General features: G+C 41.7%; 2 protein-coding genes and 1 non-coding gene across 5 annotated transcripts in view; 2 read left to right on the top strand and 1 right to left on the bottom strand.

Annotated features, from left to right (window-relative positions):
• Positions 1-2,192: 2,192 nt before the first annotated feature.
• LOC140607643 (Z30 small nucleolar RNA) lies at positions 2,193-2,289 on the top strand. The gene has a single exon (XR_012009602.1). It is a non-coding gene; the product is annotated as a Z30 small nucleolar RNA (small nucleolar RNA).
• A 1,146-nt stretch (positions 2,290-3,435) lies between these two features.
• On the bottom strand, positions 3,436-7,441 carry PEX12 (peroxisomal biogenesis factor 12). Its single transcript, XM_072779536.1, has 3 exons — positions 6,714-7,441; positions 5,838-6,391; positions 3,436-5,012 (listed from the first exon to the last, which is right to left on the bottom strand). The coding sequence occupies exons 1-3, from the start codon at positions 6,837-6,839 to the stop codon at positions 4,613-4,615; spliced, it is 1,080 nt and encodes a 359-aa protein (XP_072635637.1). The 5' UTR covers positions 6,840-7,441; the 3' UTR covers positions 3,436-4,612.
• A 6,354-nt stretch (positions 7,442-13,795) lies between these two features.
• AP2B1 (adaptor related protein complex 2 subunit beta 1) overlaps positions 13,796-20,709 on the top strand; it is a 131,478-nt gene continuing 124,564 nt past the window's right edge. For 2 of the 3 annotated variants that reach the window (XM_072779531.1, XM_072779533.1), the window contains exons 1-2: positions 13,796-13,949; positions 19,929-19,988. In XM_072779531.1, the coding sequence (XP_072635632.1) occupies positions 19,952-19,988 (37 nt within the window). In that variant the 5' untranslated portion in view covers positions 13,796-13,949; positions 19,929-19,951. Of the gene's footprint in view, positions 13,950-14,385; positions 14,524-19,928; positions 19,989-20,709 lie in introns of those variants that run through there. The other variant, XM_072779532.1, reaches the window with a different exon arrangement.

Below are 20,709 nucleotides of genomic sequence, written 5' to 3' on the forward strand. Positions count from 1 at the left end.
TTGAACCCTGACTTCGGCCGTACACGTATTTCCCCGCAAGGACGGCGCCTCTCAGCCTTTGCTGAAGTTGGGGGTTGGACTTCATTATCATTATCCTGTTGAGGGGCCACTGTACAGAAGTACTGGTTGACCTGCGCCGGGCGCCGTGGAGACTGCCGTGACGTGGAACCTGGGGGAGGGGAGGGAGGGCTTAGAGACGCCAGGGGTCTGTCCCGTACCCACCTGCAGTGTTGAAGGTAAGTTGCTTTTTGTGCTGATACTTTTATAATCTAGTAGCTTAAGGTTTAGGAGGGGGGCCCGCTCATTGACTGAATTAAACGTTCATTTATCTTTATTTTATATTTATTCGTGAGAGAGAGAGAGAGAAGCAGAGACAGGCAGAGGGAGAAGGAGGCTCCATGCAGGGCGCCCGATGTGGGACTCGATCCCGGGACCCCAGGGTCATGCCCTGGGCTGAAGGCGGTGCTAAACCGCTGAGCCGCCCGGGCTGCCCTAAACGTTCATTTATTGAGACTCATCCTATGTACCAGGCACCTGAGTGTGGTGTATGCAAAGGCCAGTAAGACCCTGTCCCGGTTCTATAGGAACTCTGTCATGGGGTGGTGGGACAGACGGAATGCGGGGGATGTGCATGGCTGAATAGGGGACATGTGATGTGGTGGGGAAAAGTGCTGTGGGAGGCAGAGGGGAAGATGACTGAGGCTTCCAGACCACTTTACTGAGGTGACGTTTGGGTAAGGTTTTAAAACTATAATGAGGCGTTTTTCGGATTGCAAGGATTAGGGGAAGATGGAGCTGTCCAGATGGAGCAACTGTAATGAGGTAGAGAACTAGGGATGTGTGTATGGTGGGAGCACACTTGGAGCTCTGCTCCCAAGTTTCATGCTTTTAGACAAAGTGAAGATCTCTCAGCCTGTTTTCCTCATTTTAAACATGTACTTCACCTGTAGAGGATGATGAGCTAAAGGCTCAAGCATAACCCCTGGAAAACAGGCACTTTGTTAGTTTCTCTCTTTTTATGGAATTTAGTTGCTGAATGGCCAACACAGACCAACAGGTGCCAGTTCGTTGTTGTTGTTATTGTTGTTTTTCAAGATTTATTTATTCGTGAAAGACCCACAGAGAGAGGCAGAGACACAGGCAGAGGGAGAAGCAGGCTCCCTACAGGGAGCCTTATATGGGACTCGATTCCAGGACCCCAGGGTCACAACCTGAGCCAAAGGCAGATGCTTAACCACTGAACCACCCAGGCGCCTTAGCCTCCAGTTTTTAAGGAGTATCAATCTTGACATTTGTAGGTGGCTGAAGGAAGCCTGTGCGGTCTCCAGAATTGTTACTTAAATACTGACTATACTTTGCTGATAGGCTGGGGAGGGTGACATTGTGATCCAAGTACTTTTACATGTCAGTGATTGCAGTCAGCTTTCTTATTCAGAAATTGATTATCCAGGTTGTGAATTACCTAGACTTTGCATTGCCTTTTTTTTTTTTTTTAAGATTTTTTTTTGTAATCCACATCCAGTGTGGGGCTCCAACTCAGTCCTAAGATAGTGTCCCATGCTCCACCGACTGAGCCAGCAAGGCACCCTTGCATTGCTTCTTTTATCTTGCTCATGGCCTGGAGAAAAATGAAATTAAACTCCATATTTAGCTGGTAGTGGAAAAATCTAAATCTGGTAATCAGATCTCTGTTCTCTCTCTGGCTCTGCTGTTAATTTGCTGTGGACTTTGCCAAAACATAGCCTCTCTGGGTCTAGCACTCTTAAGATAGAAGATTCCAGTATAAAAGTTTTATACTTTTTATCTTTGTTGGCTGCAGAATTGCAAATCAAATTGTATATTAAATGAACAGTTTACTTTATAATGGAATTTAGTATAGAAAAATCTTTGACATCCCTGAAATTTTATCATGCATTGTGTTTGGGTTTATTCAAGTTTTTGAATCATAAATGCTACTCCACTCTCCTATATTTCAAAAACAAAAAAATTCCTCCAAACCAAAACTTTAAGTTTGTATTTTCATACAGCAGAGTCTTTAAAGCAACCATAGTGGAAAATAAAATATTTATCAAAAGTCCATGCTTGAAACTTATCTATAAAGAAGCCTTTATTTAATAGGTTAACCTAAGTCTTCTTAGATGTGAAAATAGTGTTGGGTTGCTTTTACGTTTATAAGGATGTGAAATGCAATGATGCGATGATGAGTGAAGTATCGTCTGACCTGGTATTGCCATTGCTTCAGTGTTGGCTTTGACCAGGGTATGATTCCATAATCTTCTCTCTGAGCTGATTCTGGTTTTTCCACATTGGAATGTTCTCAATCTATTTGGATACTGCTTTTATTATTATATATTTATTATTATGTGTTTCTTTGATACTCTTGAATTGCTGATACTTTTACGTTTCATGTTTTTCTTCTTAGGTGGAGGTGAAAAATCTGGCTTTGATATCTTCATGGAGGACTACATTATTTCAATCCTGAATCTGGTTTAGTTTTCTTACTGATTTATTACTATATTAAAAATGTTTAATTAACTGTGGTGTTTGTTTTGGTAAAACCTTGGGATTTAATAAGAACTTTAACAAATACCCATTATATTCTTATGGTACAGAAAAGTGTTTGTATTTTATTTATTTATTTAATTTTTTTAGATTTTATTTATTAATGAGAGGCACAGAAAGAGAGAGGCAGAGACACAGGCAGAGGGAGAAGCAGGCTCCACACACAGAGCCCGATGTGGGACTAGATCCTGGAACTCCAGGATCTCGCCCTGGGCTGAAGGCAGATGCTTAATCGCTAAGCCACCCAGGCGTCCCCAGAAAAGTGTTTTTAAATCTGTAAGTTATTCCATTTCAAATTTTAATTTTATTAACTTTGCGCTATCAGAGAATGTGCTTTGAATTGCTAAATATTAGAAAACATCTCTCTCAGCAGAGGCGCTTAAATTATTTTCATCCTTTCTCTACCCATATATTTTCACCAACCTGATAATCCAGTGGCATGAATTTTACTACATAAGCAAATTAAGTGTTTCTGTAATAACGGGGACTTTCACACAAAGCTGAATTCTTGCTGCTGGAATAGAGGGTTTTTTCCCTCCAAGAATTGGATTAGCAGAAAAAGCAAAATGTCAATACAAAAATACCTCAAAGATGATCTGAAGGAAAAATATGCTTTAAACATCTCAAGTAATTTTTTTTAAAGATTTTAGGGAAAGAGCAAGAAGGGGAAGGAGTAGAGGGAGAGGATCCCAAGCAGACTCCATGTTGAGCAGCAGAGCCCCCTGTGGGGCTTTGATCTTACAACCTTGAGATTATGACCTGAGCCAAAACCAAGAGTTGGATGTCGCTTACCAGACTGAGCCACCCAGGTTACCCCCACCTCAAGCAAGTACTTGTTAAGTTTCCACATAACCATGAAACTCGGGACACCTCTTTGCCAAAAACATTTATTCTTAAAATTTACTTAAGCGTTTCATAGAAACTTAGTAATAGCCAGAATAATTTGTGCCCATTTAGCAAACTCTTAACGACAAGAAGAAAGACCTTATTAAAAGATTCTTTTGCACATAGTTAAGTCAGTATTTTATGTCATCTCTTGATTGCTTATTAGTTTTGCTTTCACACCGAAATCTTCAAACTGCTCGGTATTACCCTCAACTGCTATTTTTCTTTAACCAGTTTCCCAAGAAAAGATACGTATGGCTCATAAAGGAATCTTATTTAAAAGTTGATGTACTATAGCAGATGCTACTTAACAAGTGGATCACAGTATATGGAAGGTGCTTTGTTTTTCTAAAGTGTTTCTAATTATTTCTATAAAGAGTAGGTCCACATTTCACATTGTTTGCACATTGATAAAATCTCTTCCTCATAGGCAGATAAATGCTTTTCTCAAGAAAAGGCCTGCTTCCCCATCGGGTGATGAGGGGCGATGAGACCTCTTTATGAGGTCTAACTTGGGTTTTTTCCTGAGAGCTTCTATACCTCTTGCTCTTCAAGGAAAAGCTTCTGTACTATCCTCTTTCATCTACTTCCTCTACACTGACCTTCATGTCCCCTGTCAATCCTGATTCTCTTATTCTAACCAGCTTGCTAAACTCTAAATAGGAGTCTAGAGAGCAGGTTAAAAGGTTTAGATCAATGGATATATCCTTTTAAAGAAATCCATATACAGTTGACCCTTGAACACAGATTTGAACTGTGTGGGTCCATTTGTATGTGGATTTTTTATAGTACAGTACTAAAAATGTATATTCTGTTAAAATTTTCTTAATATTTTCTTTAGCTTTACTGTAAGAATACAGTATATAATACATCTGACATAACAGAAAATGTGTTGTTTGTGTTAGTGGTAAGGCTTCCGGTCAACAGTAGGCTTAGTAGTTAAGTTTTGGGAGAGTCAAAAGTTACACATAAATTTTTCTACTGGGGGCGGGTGGTATCGGCACCATTAACACACATCATTCAGGGGTCAACTCTACTTGTGTAAAGTTCTTATAATTATGAATTGAGGATTAGAAGAATCAAACAATGCTAGGTACTGTGCTGAAAATCGTTTTTTCAGCCTTATGTGCAATAATTTTGTTGTGAGACAAAATGCTGATTCCTTTCAGTTTTCAGGGGAGTACAGTTTAATTAGATGTTGTACTTCTGTTGGATAACCTGTTATGGGACAAGTTTGGTGACTCCTTACATAATTAAACACACAGCGATAACAAAACACATAGCCAGAGGTGGCAAGAACAGTATCATTCACCCGGGTTTTACGACACAGTGGGCACACAGTCTTCATTTTGGGTAGCAGGGGAGAATCGGAATTGTAGTCTAGGTGTACAGGTGGTGGAGGAGTAGGCAGGGCAGTCAGTGATTTGATTGTTTCTTGATTTTCAGAGGAGTACCACCATTCAAGGAACTGCAGAAAGAATACTCCCACAGAAAGGCCAGTAGACAGGGTTAAGGCAGCACCTCCCAGAGCTTTCTTCAGAGATGACTTTATTTTGTCACCAACACTGGTGGGAGAATAGAACAAGGAGGCAAAAGGAGAAACTGTTTAGGTTTGATCACACAGTGACCAATATCAATGTAGCTCTTATATTTGTCATCAGAATTACTGATTCACTTTGGAGTTTGAGTAGCTGCTAGATTGGCACGGTCTCCTTTAGTGTCTATTCTAAATGATTTCCTTTTTCTGACTTACACTATTTTGAGAGCACAGGAGCTAAACTTTGTATTTAATGACTAGAGTTTTGTTTTTGTTTAGAGAAAAAAATTAATGAGATACTGATTATATTGATTTGTGTGTGTGTGTGTGTGTGTCAGATAGAATATCCAGAAAAAAGCAGCTCACTTAACAAAAAATAACCTAGCAATATTGAGGAATATATATTTGAATTTGTAGGAGCGTACAGATACCAACTAGAAACAGTGGCATTGTAGTTAAGAGTACAGTCTTACAGAGAACTGTTGATCTGGCTTGAATCTCAGTTCTCCCACCTTCTATCTATGTGGCCTTGGCAAGGTACCTAGCTAATAGGGCTTAGTTTCATCAAGTGTTAAACAGGGTAATGAATTTATTTCATGGAGTTGTGATGAGGATTGAGATATGTACGTAAATCAAACAGCACAGGGCCTGGCACACAGCAAGCCATGCACAAAAATGTAGCTAGTATGAGGAGGAAGGTTACCAGGATGGAAACTCTGGTTTTATGAACATAAGAATTTTTCTGTGATTTATGAAATACCTCAAAGTGGACCAAGGAGGGTGAGTTTCATAAAATTAGGTTAAGGTTTTAGAATTTCTTAGTGTAAGATTCTGGGAAATGTTAAAGCCTTACCTCCTGGCTGGTTGCTGCATCATGCTGGCTTCAGCTGGCTTGTGCTCCAGAGCCTGTATGTCCTGAACTGTAAGTCGACCTAGCCGAACTCCAGCCAGCCTCAGCAGTGGTGAATGATGCTGAGCCTTCCCTAGGATGTATCGAAGTTGTTGTACAAAAAAACAGCCTTCCCATGCCATGTTTACAAATGGGTAGGCTGCCAGGAAGGCTCTATAAAACTGTTTCCAGCGGGAAGAAGGGGGATGGATAGAATATTCATCCTCTTCTCTCAGGCTAGAAATCAGCTTCTCCAGCTTCACTTTCAGGTAGGGAAAAAGAACCAGGAACATAATTGACTTCCAAAACTGCTTCTTTGGGAGACCAGCGCTGGCCAATCTCTCAAGCTTGTGTGTGTCTCCCATTACAATGCGCTTCAAGCCATAAAAATTTTCAGAAAATGAGGCACTAGTTTTAGACAGGTAATGTTGCTGGAGCAGAAGATCTAGCAGGGTGAAGATTTCATCAAACCACCTCCAAAAGAAGCCATAGTGGGCAGGATTTGATTCTGCAAGAACCTAAAGCAAATTAGTGAATTAGTAAATTTCATTCCATTTCATATTCACATTTCCTTTTTTTCCCCCTCTAAATTCTGATACTTTGGGCTTAAACAAATTGCTTCTTTCGGGGTCTGCCCTATTGTCCCTGTAGTGCTGCGTATTCAGTACAGGACTCTTATAACAGGGACTCAAAAACTGTTAAATCTCTGGAAATGAATTATATGCTAATTGGCAATTTCAAAACCTAGGCAACTGAATAAACTCGTGTTACTGGTTTGATTTTTTTTTCTTTTTTTTTACCCAGTCGTCCCTAAAACCTTTTAGAGAATTAATACCTTACCTTGACCACATGCTGAAGAGCAGGTCTCACTGCTGTCATTAAACTGTCCTGTGCTACCACCTCAAAGATGGATGGCTGGTCATCCACCACAGCAGCAGTTGTGATGTGAGCCCCATGCTCAGCCATAGTTTCCTATGTGCACTGGGTTTCGCTTTACCCACAAGCCCTTTAGTAAGCATGAATTTGTTTTAGTTACCAAAGAGGTGCTCAGTCCTAAAGGTGATCTTTCTGCAGGAGGCCCAAAACTCCTTTTACAGAACTGGGCGGGGGAAAAAAGACCTCTTCTGGAGGCCGAGCGGGGGAGGGGTCTCGAATTAAGGAGATTAAGAACGAAATTAAGGCAGACGCGGGTGGACGTGGTGTGTGCGGTGGGGGTGACTTGTCAGATGCTGCGCCTCGAAGGGCAGAGCATGCCTACGGGGCACAGGCATGGGCGAAGGAGCTCTCCTCGGGAGCTGCGGTCCTGGAGGCTGCGGATCAGGGAGTCTCCATCGTGAGAGCTTAAAAGCCAGCAAGCTTGGAGGGGTTAGAGGTGGCAGCGCGGGCCCGGCACGCCAGGACCCGCTCCCGCTGCCGGCTGCCAAACGCCCGCGCCTGAGCTCGCGCGCGGACCTCCGTCCGGCGGGGCGCGAAACACTCACGACGCCACGTTGGAAGAGAGGCCTCCGCTTTATGACAGAAGCCGCACCCGGAAATAGAAGCGGCGGGGGACAGGGACGGCCGCCGGAGGAGAGGCGCTCTAGCCAGGACGGTGGCCTGGGAACCGGAACTAGCCGACTCTATGACCCCACCGGGATTTCCGCTTCCGCTCCCGCTGAAATTAAGTCACTTGGGGGCGGGCTTAAAGGCGAGTCCTTTGCTCGTTGGTTTTACTTTTCTTCGCCGGTTTTGCATCGCGTCCCCGGCGGGACGCCGCACCTGTGAATCTCCCTCTGCAGAGGTCATTTTGGCAAGATGTTTGGGGCGCCGCGCCGACGTCTGGCACCCGGAGCCAAGAGTTCCGGGCCTGTTGCTGAGGCCTTGGTTCCCTTGGGCGATACAGTTAGAGGTGGGAGGAGGAAAGGGAGTACGGACGCACGGAAGTTCTCTCTGCGCGCGGCGGGGGTGGTGGTTGATTTTACATTCTGCCACCTTCCGGGGGTGCTTTGGAGAGCCGCAGCTGGGCAGAGCATCCTTCAGCTTTGTGGCCGATGTTTAAAAAGATGATGAGAATGAGAAAGGTTCCTGCGGTTCGTCAGAACTGGGAACGATTACTTTCCATTCTAGCTGGTAGATCGACTTTTCTAGGTGTGGTTTTCTAGGTGTAGTAGGTGTAGCATAACGAGGTACCTGCCACACTCGATGGAAAAAAAGTTCCTCCTCTCGTCCACGGTTGGATGTGCCACAGCGATAAGACTACAGTGCTAAGACGGAGGCATCCTGATGAGTTCTAACTAGAACGAACTGGGGACGCTTGGTCGATGGTACTTTTCACTGTATATCAAAGTTAACGTAATTTACCTTACGGTTTGCAAAGTGCTTTTACACCGTATGCAACTTTACCTCGTTTGAGTTGCTTTAAAGCAACAGGTTTATTGAATTTAGACGAGTTACAAGTTCAGCTATTCCTCTTTCCAACCCTTCCCCACTTCTGTGCTAAATGGATAGGAATAAAAGGGGGGGGGATTATCCACTGCCTTAAAGGACCTTATGATATAAAGTTCATTGGTTTGCATAATGAGAACTCTTAAAGACAAGGTTTGCATGTAACCGTTTTCAATAAAATCATGCAAGTTAATCTTATAGTTCTAAAACGTGGTTTGTTGTTGGTTTTTTTTTTTTTTTTACTCTACCAAATAACCTGCCAGCGAAAAGACTTACCTGACGAGGTATTAGGTGCTCTAACAATGGTAGCTGTTACATGCAGGCTTTTCCTAACAAGAAGACAAACGAGATTTAGCATTAACTACAAGTGGGAAATTAAGCGTTTGTATCAATGAGGGTTCTTTGTTTACAAGCAAAGAAACAGGCTAATATTTAAACTAAAAAGTTTATTGGAAATATATAGAGTAGTTAACAAAACAAGGAAAGCCATCTCTAAAAAAGACAGGAACTACAGTCCTATTGAAGGTCTCAAGTAAGAATTAGTTGTCTCACCCAGGCAGTGTTGCATGAATGGGTTTCAACAATTTTCTGTCACTGTACTTATGATTCAAATTCAAGTTTGGATTTCCTCTGCTCCGTTTCACTTTTAGAAGAGGGCAAGACGGGTTCCTGGGTGGCTCAGTTGGTTAGGCATCTGACGCTTGGTTTCAGCTCAGGTCATGATCTCAGGGTTGTGAGATCTGGCTGGCGTTGGGCTCCATACTCAGAGCAGAGTTCACTTGGGATTGTTTCTTTCCCGTCCCCTCTGCTTCTCCCCTCACCCCTGTGCTCGCTTGTTTACTCGCTCTCTCTAAATAAGTAAATCTTGGGGGGAAAAAAGAGGGCAAGATGCCTTGATTAAATAGTCCTTTGAGGATACCCCAAAAGTAAATTGGAATTATGAGAAAAAGGATGAGAAAGGTTCCTGCGGTTCCTGGAAGAGAGGCCTCCGCTTTATGGCAGTAAAAAATAACTAATGTCAATTTTTAAAAATGATTTTATATATTTTAGTGAGAGTGTGCAAGCTGGGAGAGGGAGAGGAAAAGAGAGAATCTCGGGATCCCTGGGTGGCGCAGCGGTTTGGCGCCTGCCTTTGGCCCAGGGCGCGATCCTGGAGACCTGGGATCGAATCCCACGTCGGGCTCCCGGTGCATGGAGCCTGCTTCTCCCTCTGCCTGTGTCTCTGCCTCTCTCTCTCTCTCTCTGTGACTATCATAAATAAATAAAAATTTAAAAAAAAAGAATCTTGGATTATTAGTTTAAAAATATTTAAAAAAAAAAAAAAGAGAGAATCTCAGGTGGACTTCTCACTGTGCGCAGAGCCCCACACGGGCTTGAACTCACCACCCTAAGATGGTGACCTGAGCCAAAATCAAGAGTTGAACGCTTAACTGACTGAGCCGTCCAGATGCTGCAATTAATGGCAATTATTAAAGCCAACAAATAATAACCACCTCATCATAAGTCCCATTCTCAGGTTTATATTGTAATAAATAAAACACATAAAAAGCGTATTTACATGAAGAGGTATTCAGAGCCATCAGGTTAGTATGTGAAATTTTTTTTTAAAGATTTTATTTATTTATTCATGAGAGACACACACAGAGAAAGGCAGAGACACAGGCAGAGGGAGAAGCAGGCTCCATGCAGGGAGCCCGACGTGGGACTCAATCCAGGGTTTCCAGGATCATGCCCTGGGCTGAAGGCGGCGCTAAACCGCTGAGCCACCCAGGCTGCCCCAGTATGTGAATTTAGAAGAGATAACAATCAGCTGGGAAAAATAAGTCACTACAGACCAGCTTAAATAGAAACCCTATATTGGCCTACATAACCAAAGGGAAGAACGTTTCTATCCTATTTTATTTCAGCTTCTCTTTGCCAGTTGCTTTCTAATACAATGATGTAACCTGGTGCCTTCTGTACCTCATACCAAAACAGATGTCCACTGAGTTTTATGAATTAGGTGGATCTTAAAAGATGAGTACATTTGGGGCAAGTCACAGTAGTGGTGATAGGGCTTTCCAGGCTAAGGGAACAGCATGGAGTGTATAGGAGGAGTAAACTATAGTTTGCTTTAACTATAGAGCTACAGAAAGGAATAGTACAGAGTATGTTGAAAATAGTTTTAAGTGGATTATGGAAAGTCTTAAATGTTAGTTTTAGTACTTTGCCTGTGGACATTCATTTATTTAATAAATATTGAATAACTTTTATGTGTCAGGCAGTATGCTAGGTTCTGGGTATGAAGTAGTAAAAACAGACATGGAATTTATAATCTAGGAGATAATAAGTAAATTAACAAATATATAATTTACAAGTGTAATAAGGGCTGGGATGGTGTGGCAGTCTGGGCTAGGAGGACAGAAACTATTAGACTGGGTAAATAGAGTGTCTTTCTGAGGAGATTACAATTAACCTGAGACTTAAATTATGAGCCAGTCATGTGGAGATTGAGTGAGGGGAGGGCGTAATTATTAGGCAGGAGAAGTGCTATTTGTGAAGGCCCTAGGATGAAAGAGTTCGGCATATTTGAGGGCTGCAATAGCAAAAGAGGAGATGTAGAGTAACTGAAAGGCATAAAATGGTGTTAGAGAGGTAGAGGACAAGCTATGCAAGGACTCTGGCCATAGGAAGGAAGCTGGATTTTAGTTCAAGTGCAATGGGAGTTCCTTGAAGGATTTATACACCAGAGTCATGATGAGGTTTGTATTTTTTTTTAATATTTTATTTATTTCTGAGAGAGAGAGACAGAAGTAGGCTCCATGCAGTGAGCCCACATGGGACTTGATCCCAGGTCCCCAGGATCAGGCCCCAGGCTGAAGGCAGCACCAAACCACTGAGCCACCAGGGCTGCTCTGAGGTTTGTATGTTTAAGATGACCCTGTAATGTTTATATGGTTATGTTTACTTTGTGAAGATTCATCCAAAGTTTACATTTATGATGTGTGCACTTTTTAAAAATGTTTTTTATATTTCAAAATAAGTTAAATAACCTGGCTGCTATACGGAGAATGGTTGGGAGGAAAGTTGAGGTTTCTGGTAGTCTAGGCAATAGGTGGTGGCGGCTTGGATTAATGAGGTAGAGTAGAGTGGATTGGGTGAATTAAAGATTTTTTTTTTAATTAAAGATTTTGAAGGTAGATTGACAACTTAGAGATGGTTTGGATGTGATCATTAAGGGAGAGAGAAATCAAGAATGGCTCTCCAGTTTTCTGGCTTGAGCAAGTTACGGTAATTTATTGAGATAATCACACGTAGCGAATAGTACATAGTCATACTATGCAGCCATATTTCTAAGTGCTTTACATATATTACTTCCCTTAATCCTCATAACAGTCTTATGATTGGATATTACTATTTCCCCATTTTACAGGTGAGAAAACTAAAGAGCATAGTGATGGGGGAAACTGAGGGTGAGGATAGGTTTTGGACTTACTAGGCATTGAAAGGTTTTGAATAGGAGAGGAGAGGGATATGAATCAAAATCTTTTAAGGTTTTTCTGCTGGCTTTTTTTTTTTTAACAAAATCCATATCTAATTTCCAGTAATTATAACTGGAACCAGGCTTTTCAACACCCCTTCTCCCTTATCCCAAGGTTTGCTTAATTTGGGTGGGCTATAAATATAGAATTTTCCATCAGCATGGTTAGCAAGTTGGTGGTTTGAAGTTGGGAGTAGGTCAAGGCTAGAGATAGAGATTTTGGAATCCTACGGATAGGAACAATCATTGAGCTCATGGTATTGCTAAAGAGATAGTGTAAATAAAACGTATGAATATAGAACTTAAAATCCTTGCTATTTTCTCTCTCAAATATCCAATATACTTTCAGCCATATTTTCTTATGGAGCTATTCAGAACTCGTTTCTATTTCTTCAGCTCCCATTCATCCTCAAACTTCTTCAGGATGGCTTTTGCCTTCAGATCTCTACTGATGGTCCCATCAATGACATCAAAGACTATTTACTTTGAGCTGGGGAGAGAGAATCTTAAGCAGTCTCCATGCTCCGTGTGCATGACCTGAGTTGCAATCAAGAGTTGGTTGCTTAACCGACTGAGCCACCTAAGCACCCTGACATTAAAGACCTTTATGTTGCTAAATCCTTGGACAGTTTTCAGCCCTCCCTCCTCCTCTCTATAGCAACGATATTGTTGACCATTCACTCATATATTTATGCATTCAATAAATTTTGGGGAGGGGGCTAGGTCTCAGAGATAGAGTGAACAGACTGGTATAGTTCCTACTTTATAGAACTCTAAAAATAGGGGCAGCCCGGTGGGTGGTTCAGTGGTTTAGCGCCACCTTTGCCGCAGGGCCTGATCCTAGAGACCTGGGATCCAGTCCCACGTCAGGCTCCTTGCATGGAGCCTACTTCTCCCTCTGCCTGTGTCTTTGCCTCTCTCTCTCTCTCTCTCTCTCTCTCTCTCATGAATAAATAATCTAAAGAAAAAAGAACTCTAAAAACATGCTAAAACATTTTAACCACCTGCTTTTCCTTCTCCCTTTCTACTTTGCAGTCCCCTTTGCATTTTGGTTTCAAGTTCTGTCCCAGGCTCTCTTGCTTTCCATTTTTTCTTTTTAGCCAAAGACTTACTATTTTTAGAGCAGTTTTAAGTTCACAGCAAGATTGAGGTGGGGGTACAGAGATTTCTAGGTCTTGGTTTCCAAAAGCAACTTACTTTTGTGTAAGCACGCCTATTGTAAGCCAGGTGCTTTACTTACTTGATCTCATTTAAACTTCACAAGCCGGACAGAATTAGATCATTGGCTTCATTTCACAGATAAGGAGATGTTAAGTGATTTATCAGTCATTTTCGTGGCATGGATTTGGACTCAGATTTGATGCCATCTCAACCTGTTTTCTTTTCACTACTATCCTTTGGTCCCACTGCCCGTGGACAGTCCGGGGCTGGGTCACCATTGTCCACAGTCCTGAACTGGCCTGCGAAATTAGCTGAGCTTTATTATTTTTTTAATATTTTATTTATTTATTCATGAGAGACACAGAGAGAGAGAGAGGCAGAGACACAGGCAGAGGGAGAAGCAGGCTCCATGCAGGGAGCCCGACGTGGGACTCGATCCCGGGTCTCCAGAATCAGGCGCTGGACTGAAGGTGGTGCTAAACCGCTGAGCCACCCGGGCTGCCCATTAACTGAGCTTTAAAAAAAATTAAAAAAAATAAAAAATAAATAAAAAATAAAAAATAAAAAACATTTTTTTTTAATAAAAGGACAGGATATTTCACCTTTTCTATGTGAGAGTTTTTAGGGAGCGCCTGTGTGATGAATCAAGTCCAGAGAACAGCAGCTTGTTTCATACATCCCTCTGCAGAGCCACTGGCCCGGGCGTCCCGCCTCCGGTTTCCAAGCGAAACCCGCCTGTCTCCAAGGCTACGGAGCTCGCCGCCGTTCAGGTTCTCCCGCGCGCGGGGATGACGGTTCGCGGCGAGGTTCTCTGACGTCAGAGTTTCCTGTCCACCATCTTTGTCCCTGGCAAAGTGGGTTTTGCGCAGTGGCTTAGACCTGGAGAAGGAGTCGTGACGTGCAGGAAACCATTACACCACCACTCGGGCCGTGCTCTCTGGCTGCTGCCGCCACCCCCGCCTTTGCCTCCGGTGAGTTCGAGGCGGCTAACTTCGGGGTGTGTCCCTCATTGATTGCGGGGGGGGGGACCCCAGGTTGCCTTGGAGGCTGGCAGGGGGAAGAGGGAATCCTAGGAGCGTGACCGTTGAGGATGGAGTGAGCCGTCGGGTGTGACCGTTGTGAGGAAGAGGGTCGGAGAAAGGGAGTCCGCCGCTCTGTCGTGGCGAGGGAATCCTCGGGTGTGGCTGCTGGGAGTCGGGGGCACCGGAGGGAAGATCATGTTCGAGGTCGGAGGTTAGGGCCGGAGGCCGGGGTGCGGCCAGTAGAGGCCGAAGGCGAGAGATGTTCCTTCTTCCCCGCTTGGCGTCCCCTCTGAGGCTGGGACATGCCCAGCTAAGGAAAAAGGGAGCGGGATTCCCCCACAGGTTTGTCCATTGACGGGCAAAACTCGCCAGTTTCCCGTAATTCGGGGTTAAGCGACACCTCTCTCCCACCTCGTAATGGAGGACTACATCCCTACGATGTTGACCCCCCCCGCCCGGGGTGGGGGCAGAAGAGGAATTCCTGACGCTGGAGGGAAGAGAAGAGAAGAGGAAGCAAGTAGGGGTAAATCTTAGCCCAGAATTTTTTTCTTTCCGGGCTCAGCTGGAATGATCTGGTTTGAGAAGTGCTGTAGAGGTAAAGAAACCGGAATGTCCTGTTTATTTCCATGTTCTTTGAATCCGAAGAATTAATTTGTGCCGTTTGTTTTCAGAGCAGTCTTCTACCTGGGGAGAGAGGCTTTTATCGAACTCACCTGGCCTTTTCTTTCTGGAGCAGTGTGCATCAAGTGTTGATGCTTCATTAAACTTTTTTTCTTTTTTTTTTTTAAAGAAGTGTGTCTTATTTTTAACATTTCTTTTTAAAAGGTTTTATTTATTTGGGAGAGAGCATGCACAAGCTAGGGGGAGAGGCAGAGAGAGAGGGAGAAGCAGACTCCCCCCCCCCCCCCCCCCAAGCAGGGAGCGCGAGGTGGGGCTTGATCCAGGACTTGGAGATCATGACCTGAGCGGAAGGCAGACGCTTAACTGACTGAGCTACCCACGCGCCCCAAGAAGTGTGTTTTAAATGCCAGATACTGTTTTGATGATCATTTCGGTTTAAAAGAAAAAGAAAATGCCACATGTTTAGAAAAGGCGGGATGACCAAGAAGGTGGTCTCAAGGAGGAACAATTTAAATGATTTAATTACCTTTCTGGAAGTGTATTGCTTAGCCTCAGGGTACACTTAAGAGTAGTAATAGCAGCGGATGGAGGAGATGCAGCTGTACAAGAAAACGTGTAACACATTCCAGTGATGACTAAGCATGGTGGTAAAGTGAGAACTGTTTGCAGGTATCTTAACAATTTAAACTCCCAAGGAAGCAGAAAGGATAGTGTGTTCTGTAAACAGCCTCACTGGAAAGTTGGGTGGTAAAATTAACACAAAAGCTAACATTCTGTGAGTTAAGAGAGACTCAAGAAAAGCCTACTTCATCTTTTTTTATCCCCCCCCCCCTAAACATCCATATTTTGAGATACTACATTTTTATGCACAGGTTTGACCTAAGCTGAGCAAAAAGCGAATTAGATACCATACCTTCTTCTTTCTTCCTTCTTATAGGCTTAAGTTTTCCAGGGTTTTGGTATTTCGGTTAAGAATTGGGTGTAAAACTTGGGGCACCTGGGTGGCTCGGTTTGTTGGGTATCTGGCTTCGGCTCAGGTCATGGCCTTGGGGTCCTGGGATCCAGCCCCGTGTCTGACTTTTGGTCAGTGAGGAGTCTACATGTCCCTCTGCCCCTTGCTCATTCTTTCTCTTAAATAAAATCTTAAAAAAAAATCTGATGTAAAACTTTAGAACTTCTTTCTTATTGTATAATATTAACATTACTATGTAGCCTGCCATAGTTAAATAGAAATCACAAATGTGGGGGTGCCTAAGTGGCTTAGTAGGTTAATCCTTCAACTCTTGATTTCTGCTCAGGTCGTGATCTCTGAGTCATGAGGTCAAACTCATGTCAGGCTTCAGGTTCAGCAGTGTCTGCTTGTCCCTTTCCCTCTGCTTTTCACATGCACTTTTTCTCTAAAATTTTTTTAATAAAGATTATTTATTCATGAGAGAGACAGAGACAGAGACACAGGCAGAGGGAGGAGCAGGCTCCATGCAAGAAGCCTGATGTGGGACTCAATCCTGGGACTCCGGGATCACGCCCGGAGCCAAAGGCAGATGCTCAACCGCTGAGCCACCCAAGCATCCCTTCTCTCTCTAAATTAAATAAATCTTAAAAAAAAAGAAAGAAAGAAAAAGAAATTGCAGAGGTGTCTGTTGTAATTAGATGTCTTGTGATTTTTTATGAACTAAATGATAATGGAAGGCACTATTACCTTTGCATTGAAATATCTAATTATTGGAATATTTGAAATCTCAGAGTCTCACCCTTGTAATAAAAGATGTCTGAATGACCATTTTGCTCTCTAATTGGGTTAACTCCAGCCAGTTTTTCGCTATGAGCACCAAACTGTGTAAAGCCTAACTCTGTAAAAGAAGGGATTTAGTGGCCTCTCCAAGTCTAATTTAGGTGCTATTTCCCAAAGAGCCATTTGAAATTGACCCTATTAATTTTTTTCTGGCCTCTTTTTCTTTAGGGGCACTGTGAGGAGGGAGGAATAGAAGGGTCTTTCACAACCTATATTTGGTTGAAACTAGGTTATGTTATATCCATATATATCATCCTGTGCAGGGAGGCATTCTCTGAAAATGCAGTGACATCACACTCCAAGCGAGAACAAGTAAGAGTGAGTGCATGCTTTCCAAACTGTGGCAGCTTTGTCGTGTAGCAGTATTCCTAGGCCATACTGCAGGTCCTGGAACAGTCAGTGTGTAGTGTGATCTGGTGGGTGGGTGGGTGGTGTGAGTTCAAATTCCATGATGGCTTTGCTTCTTCCTGGGGTTCTGTTATAGCAACAAAAAGAAAAATTTTTTTCCAAGAGGAGCTTGATTTTTGAGGCTCTTCAGTGAATATTTGACTTTTTTTCCCCCCAGCTCTATCTTGGCTGCTTTTCTTTGCCTTCTAATGCAGGCTACAGTTTTCACCATCCTGTGTTTTGGAGAATCTGGTTATGTTATCTCTGGCATGTGATTATCTCATTTAAAAAATGCATATGTAATTTTTTGAAGTGTAATTCACATAACATAAAATTAACCATTTTAAAGTGAACAGTTCAGAGACAGTACATTCACAGTGTTGTGCAACTACCACTTCTCCCACTTGTTTTTGTTTAGACTATTTTTATTTTTCTTGGAGTTTTCTTTTGGCTTAAGGCAGGAACTGACTTAATACAATGTTTCCCTGTGGATAGGGGTAAGGGATATTTTATTACTGTTGTTTACCACAGTGGAAGCTAAAAGAGATAGGTTTCTCCCTTTCTTTAAGAGCAGAGATTCTTAATTTAGGATCTAAGATTACTGGACTCTTTTCCCTGAAAGTTTGTGGTTGGATACATTATTCTTTAAGAACACAGTGCTCACAATGAATAGGACAGAAATACATTCCTTGACAATGAAATTTAAGGGAGATAGTGAAATGTGTGGGTCACTAATAAGGGTAGAATTTAAGACGAGGTTAATTTTATGTTTAACAGTCTGGTTAATTAAGGCTCCCCTTAAGGATTTAATATGTGTAAATGTGTATGAGATCTATAGAAAACAATAATTTTTGTGCCCCTTTTCAAAGAAACTGGATGAAAAATTTTGTTTTCAAGCAGATTTTTTTAGATCCTAAGTAAGTTTTAAGTTTTGAGGATTCCATGGACTTAAAATGGCATAGTAACATCCTAGACAGACCATAATGGCCTTGAGCTATGGCTCTCCTGTCTAATAATCATTTCTGTATACCAGTTTCTCTCTTTGTATATATGAGTTCTTACATGATAACTTCAGATTTATTCCAGATCTGTTATGTGAAGGACTCTTTTCTTCAGTTTGCCGTTTCACATTTAGTGTACATTGTGAATAGATTAAATGATTATAGTGTTCTTTGAATTTTTGCTAGAAAGGCATTATGAGGGACTCCTGGGTGGCTCAGTGGTTGAGTGCCTGCCTTCGGCCCAGAGCGTTGTCCCAGAGTTCCGGGATCGGGTCCCGCATCGGGTTCCCTGTGTGGAGCCTGCTTCTCTCTCCGCCTGTGTCTCTGCCTCTCTCTCTATGTGTCTCATGAATAAATAAATAAAATCTTTTTTTTTTTTTTTAAAGAAAGACATTATGAAAATATTGCATAAGGCAAATCCCTGTTACAGGTTAATTTTTAATTATAAGAGCTATCAAAATGGGAATTTGTGTATTCTGTAATATTTGTGAGTTCTAGCTCACATCTTTTAAGAAATAATTTTGTGAAATTCTAGTACAACCTAAAGCATTCTTGCATAAGGATCAGGACTGTAAATAGTAGTGACTTTTAAAGATCTCAGCTGAGTCTAATTTCCCTTAGGCTATCCAAGTAGCACATTTTAGAGATCAGATTTGAGCCAGGCTTTTTTCATTATTTCATGTTTATTTGGCTCTTTTTCCTTTTCCTTAATTACAGTGATTTATTGCTTAGATCTTTTCTCTCTCATCCATATTTACTGTTGTTTGCCAAATGTGGTATTGCTCAAGTTTGCCAAATGTATTATCACTCATGTCGTTTTGGCCTGACAATAATGAGCAGGTGCCAGGCATCAGTCCCAAATCTGGTAGTAAGTATTGTTAATGAGGATGGTAAGGAAGAAACACATTTTTGAGTGCTGAAGAAATATTATTAAATGAAAATTTTAATACATTTAAAGATATCAAGTACCTTGGACAAAGTCGTAAGTGTGACTTAAATCAGAAAACATTGTCTAATTATTTGGGGGAGAAATGTGACCAGTCATTTTTGCCATTTTTGTTTCACTAGTGGAACCATGTGTCAGAGTAATTCTCCTGGGAATTGGAACAGAAGCATTAAATTTGAGGCTGGGATCCATGGTCTTTTAAGTTTTAACACCAGTTCTGATTGTCTTTTATATGCAATGTGACTGGATAATCTTTTTTTTTTTTTTTGCCTTGTTTTTAACTGTAAAGTATATTATTTATTATTTGGGAATGCTTTTGGGCTAGGTATAGATTGTTGCAAGTATGAAAACTATAATAAATCCATGTGCAAGGTATATTTGTCTCTAGATACTTGTTGTGAGGCAGCCCGGGTGGCTCAGTGATTTAGCGCTGCCTTCAGTCCAGGGCCTGATCCTGGGGACCCAGGATGGAGTCCCATGTCCGGCTCTCTGCATGGAGCCTGCCTCTCCCTCTGCCTCTCTCTCTCTCTGGGTCTCTCATGAATAAATCTTTAGGAAAAAAAAAAAAAAGATACTTGTTGTGAAAGAATATCGTCCTATTAATGTAGGCTCTTTATTCTGAGAGAAATTACTTTTTTTCAAGAGATTCATGTAAAAAACAAAACAAAAAAACAAACAGAAAAAGAGATTCATGTAATGGTGAATAGGTTGGCACAATTATCTTCTCTTTCAGCCTTACCATTGCTTCAGGATATGTGCTTTGGAATGACCCCATCTTGAGTAGGAAATAAATCAGATTTTCCTGAATGGAAAGTAGTGGAGAGAGCTTTCAAAACTTTTTCTTATTTTAAATATTTGAGCGCCTAATTGGAGATGTATTTGCAGAAAGGTCTAGCTTTAGGTCTTGGAGGCTTTGAAGAGATAATTATGGATAAAATTACAAGGCCACAATAGGTTTAGATTATTAGTGCATTCCAGTTAGCCTATGGATTTTGCTCTGGTTAGATCTTGAGGCAAGAGTTACGTTCTTAATTATCTTAGCATCCCTTGAGTCACCAATAATGGTGGTAAGGAAGAAAATACTCATTTGAGTATAGAAATTCTTATAAATGGTCTTAAAATTAATCAAATGTCTGCTGGACATAAATCATTTGGATAAAGATTTTTTTTTCTCGTTGAAGGTGCACATTAAAGATCCAGAACCATGACTGACTCCAAGTACTTCACAACCAATAAAAAAGGTAAGTATGAAAACTTGAAAAAAAAAAAAAAAAAAAAAAGAAAACTTGATCAAAGAACTTTGAGCTCTTTTGAGAAGTTTCTCCAAAAGTTGTGGTGTGAGATTGTTCCACCTAGAATGTTCCTGACATCTTCAGTTATACATATTGTTGACTGTCTCATTGCGGAGCCTATTATTTATACAGAAAAGTGTCTTTGAATAAATTATTAAAGGATAGGTTTGTAGACATAGGACTGTGATGCACATCATTTTGATTTGAAGGTTCTATTATGGTAAAATGATGAACTCCAACTTTGATCCATTGAAGATTGGTAGATCTGGGGAAGGCAGAAGAGGAAAAAGCAGAACATTCATTCTTTTTTTTTTTTTTTTTCTTGGAAATAACTTTATAACAAAGACTATTAATATAGATCGTGCAAAAGTGAAAATGCAAGTTTTCTTTCTGTTTCTGTTCCTGAGGTGAACTCAGGGTGTATCCTTAGTCTTTTTCTGTGCATATAAATGCAGGTATTAATCCATATGATTAAATAGTTTTTTATTTTTTTATTTTTTTAAAGATTTTGCTTATTTATTCATGAGAGACAGAGACAGAGACAGAAGGAGGCAAGCAGAGACACAGGCAGAGGGAGAAGGAGGCTCTATGCAGGGAGCCTAATGTGGGACTTGATCCTGGGACTCAAGGATCATGCCCTGGGCCAAAGGCAGGCACTAAACTGCTGAGC

Source organism: Canis lupus, chromosome 16 (assembly GCF_048164855.1).
Source record: "Canis lupus baileyi chromosome 16, mCanLup2.hap1, whole genome shotgun sequence".
In the NCBI taxonomy this organism is placed as follows: Eukaryota; Metazoa; Chordata; class Mammalia; order Carnivora; family Canidae; genus Canis; species Canis lupus.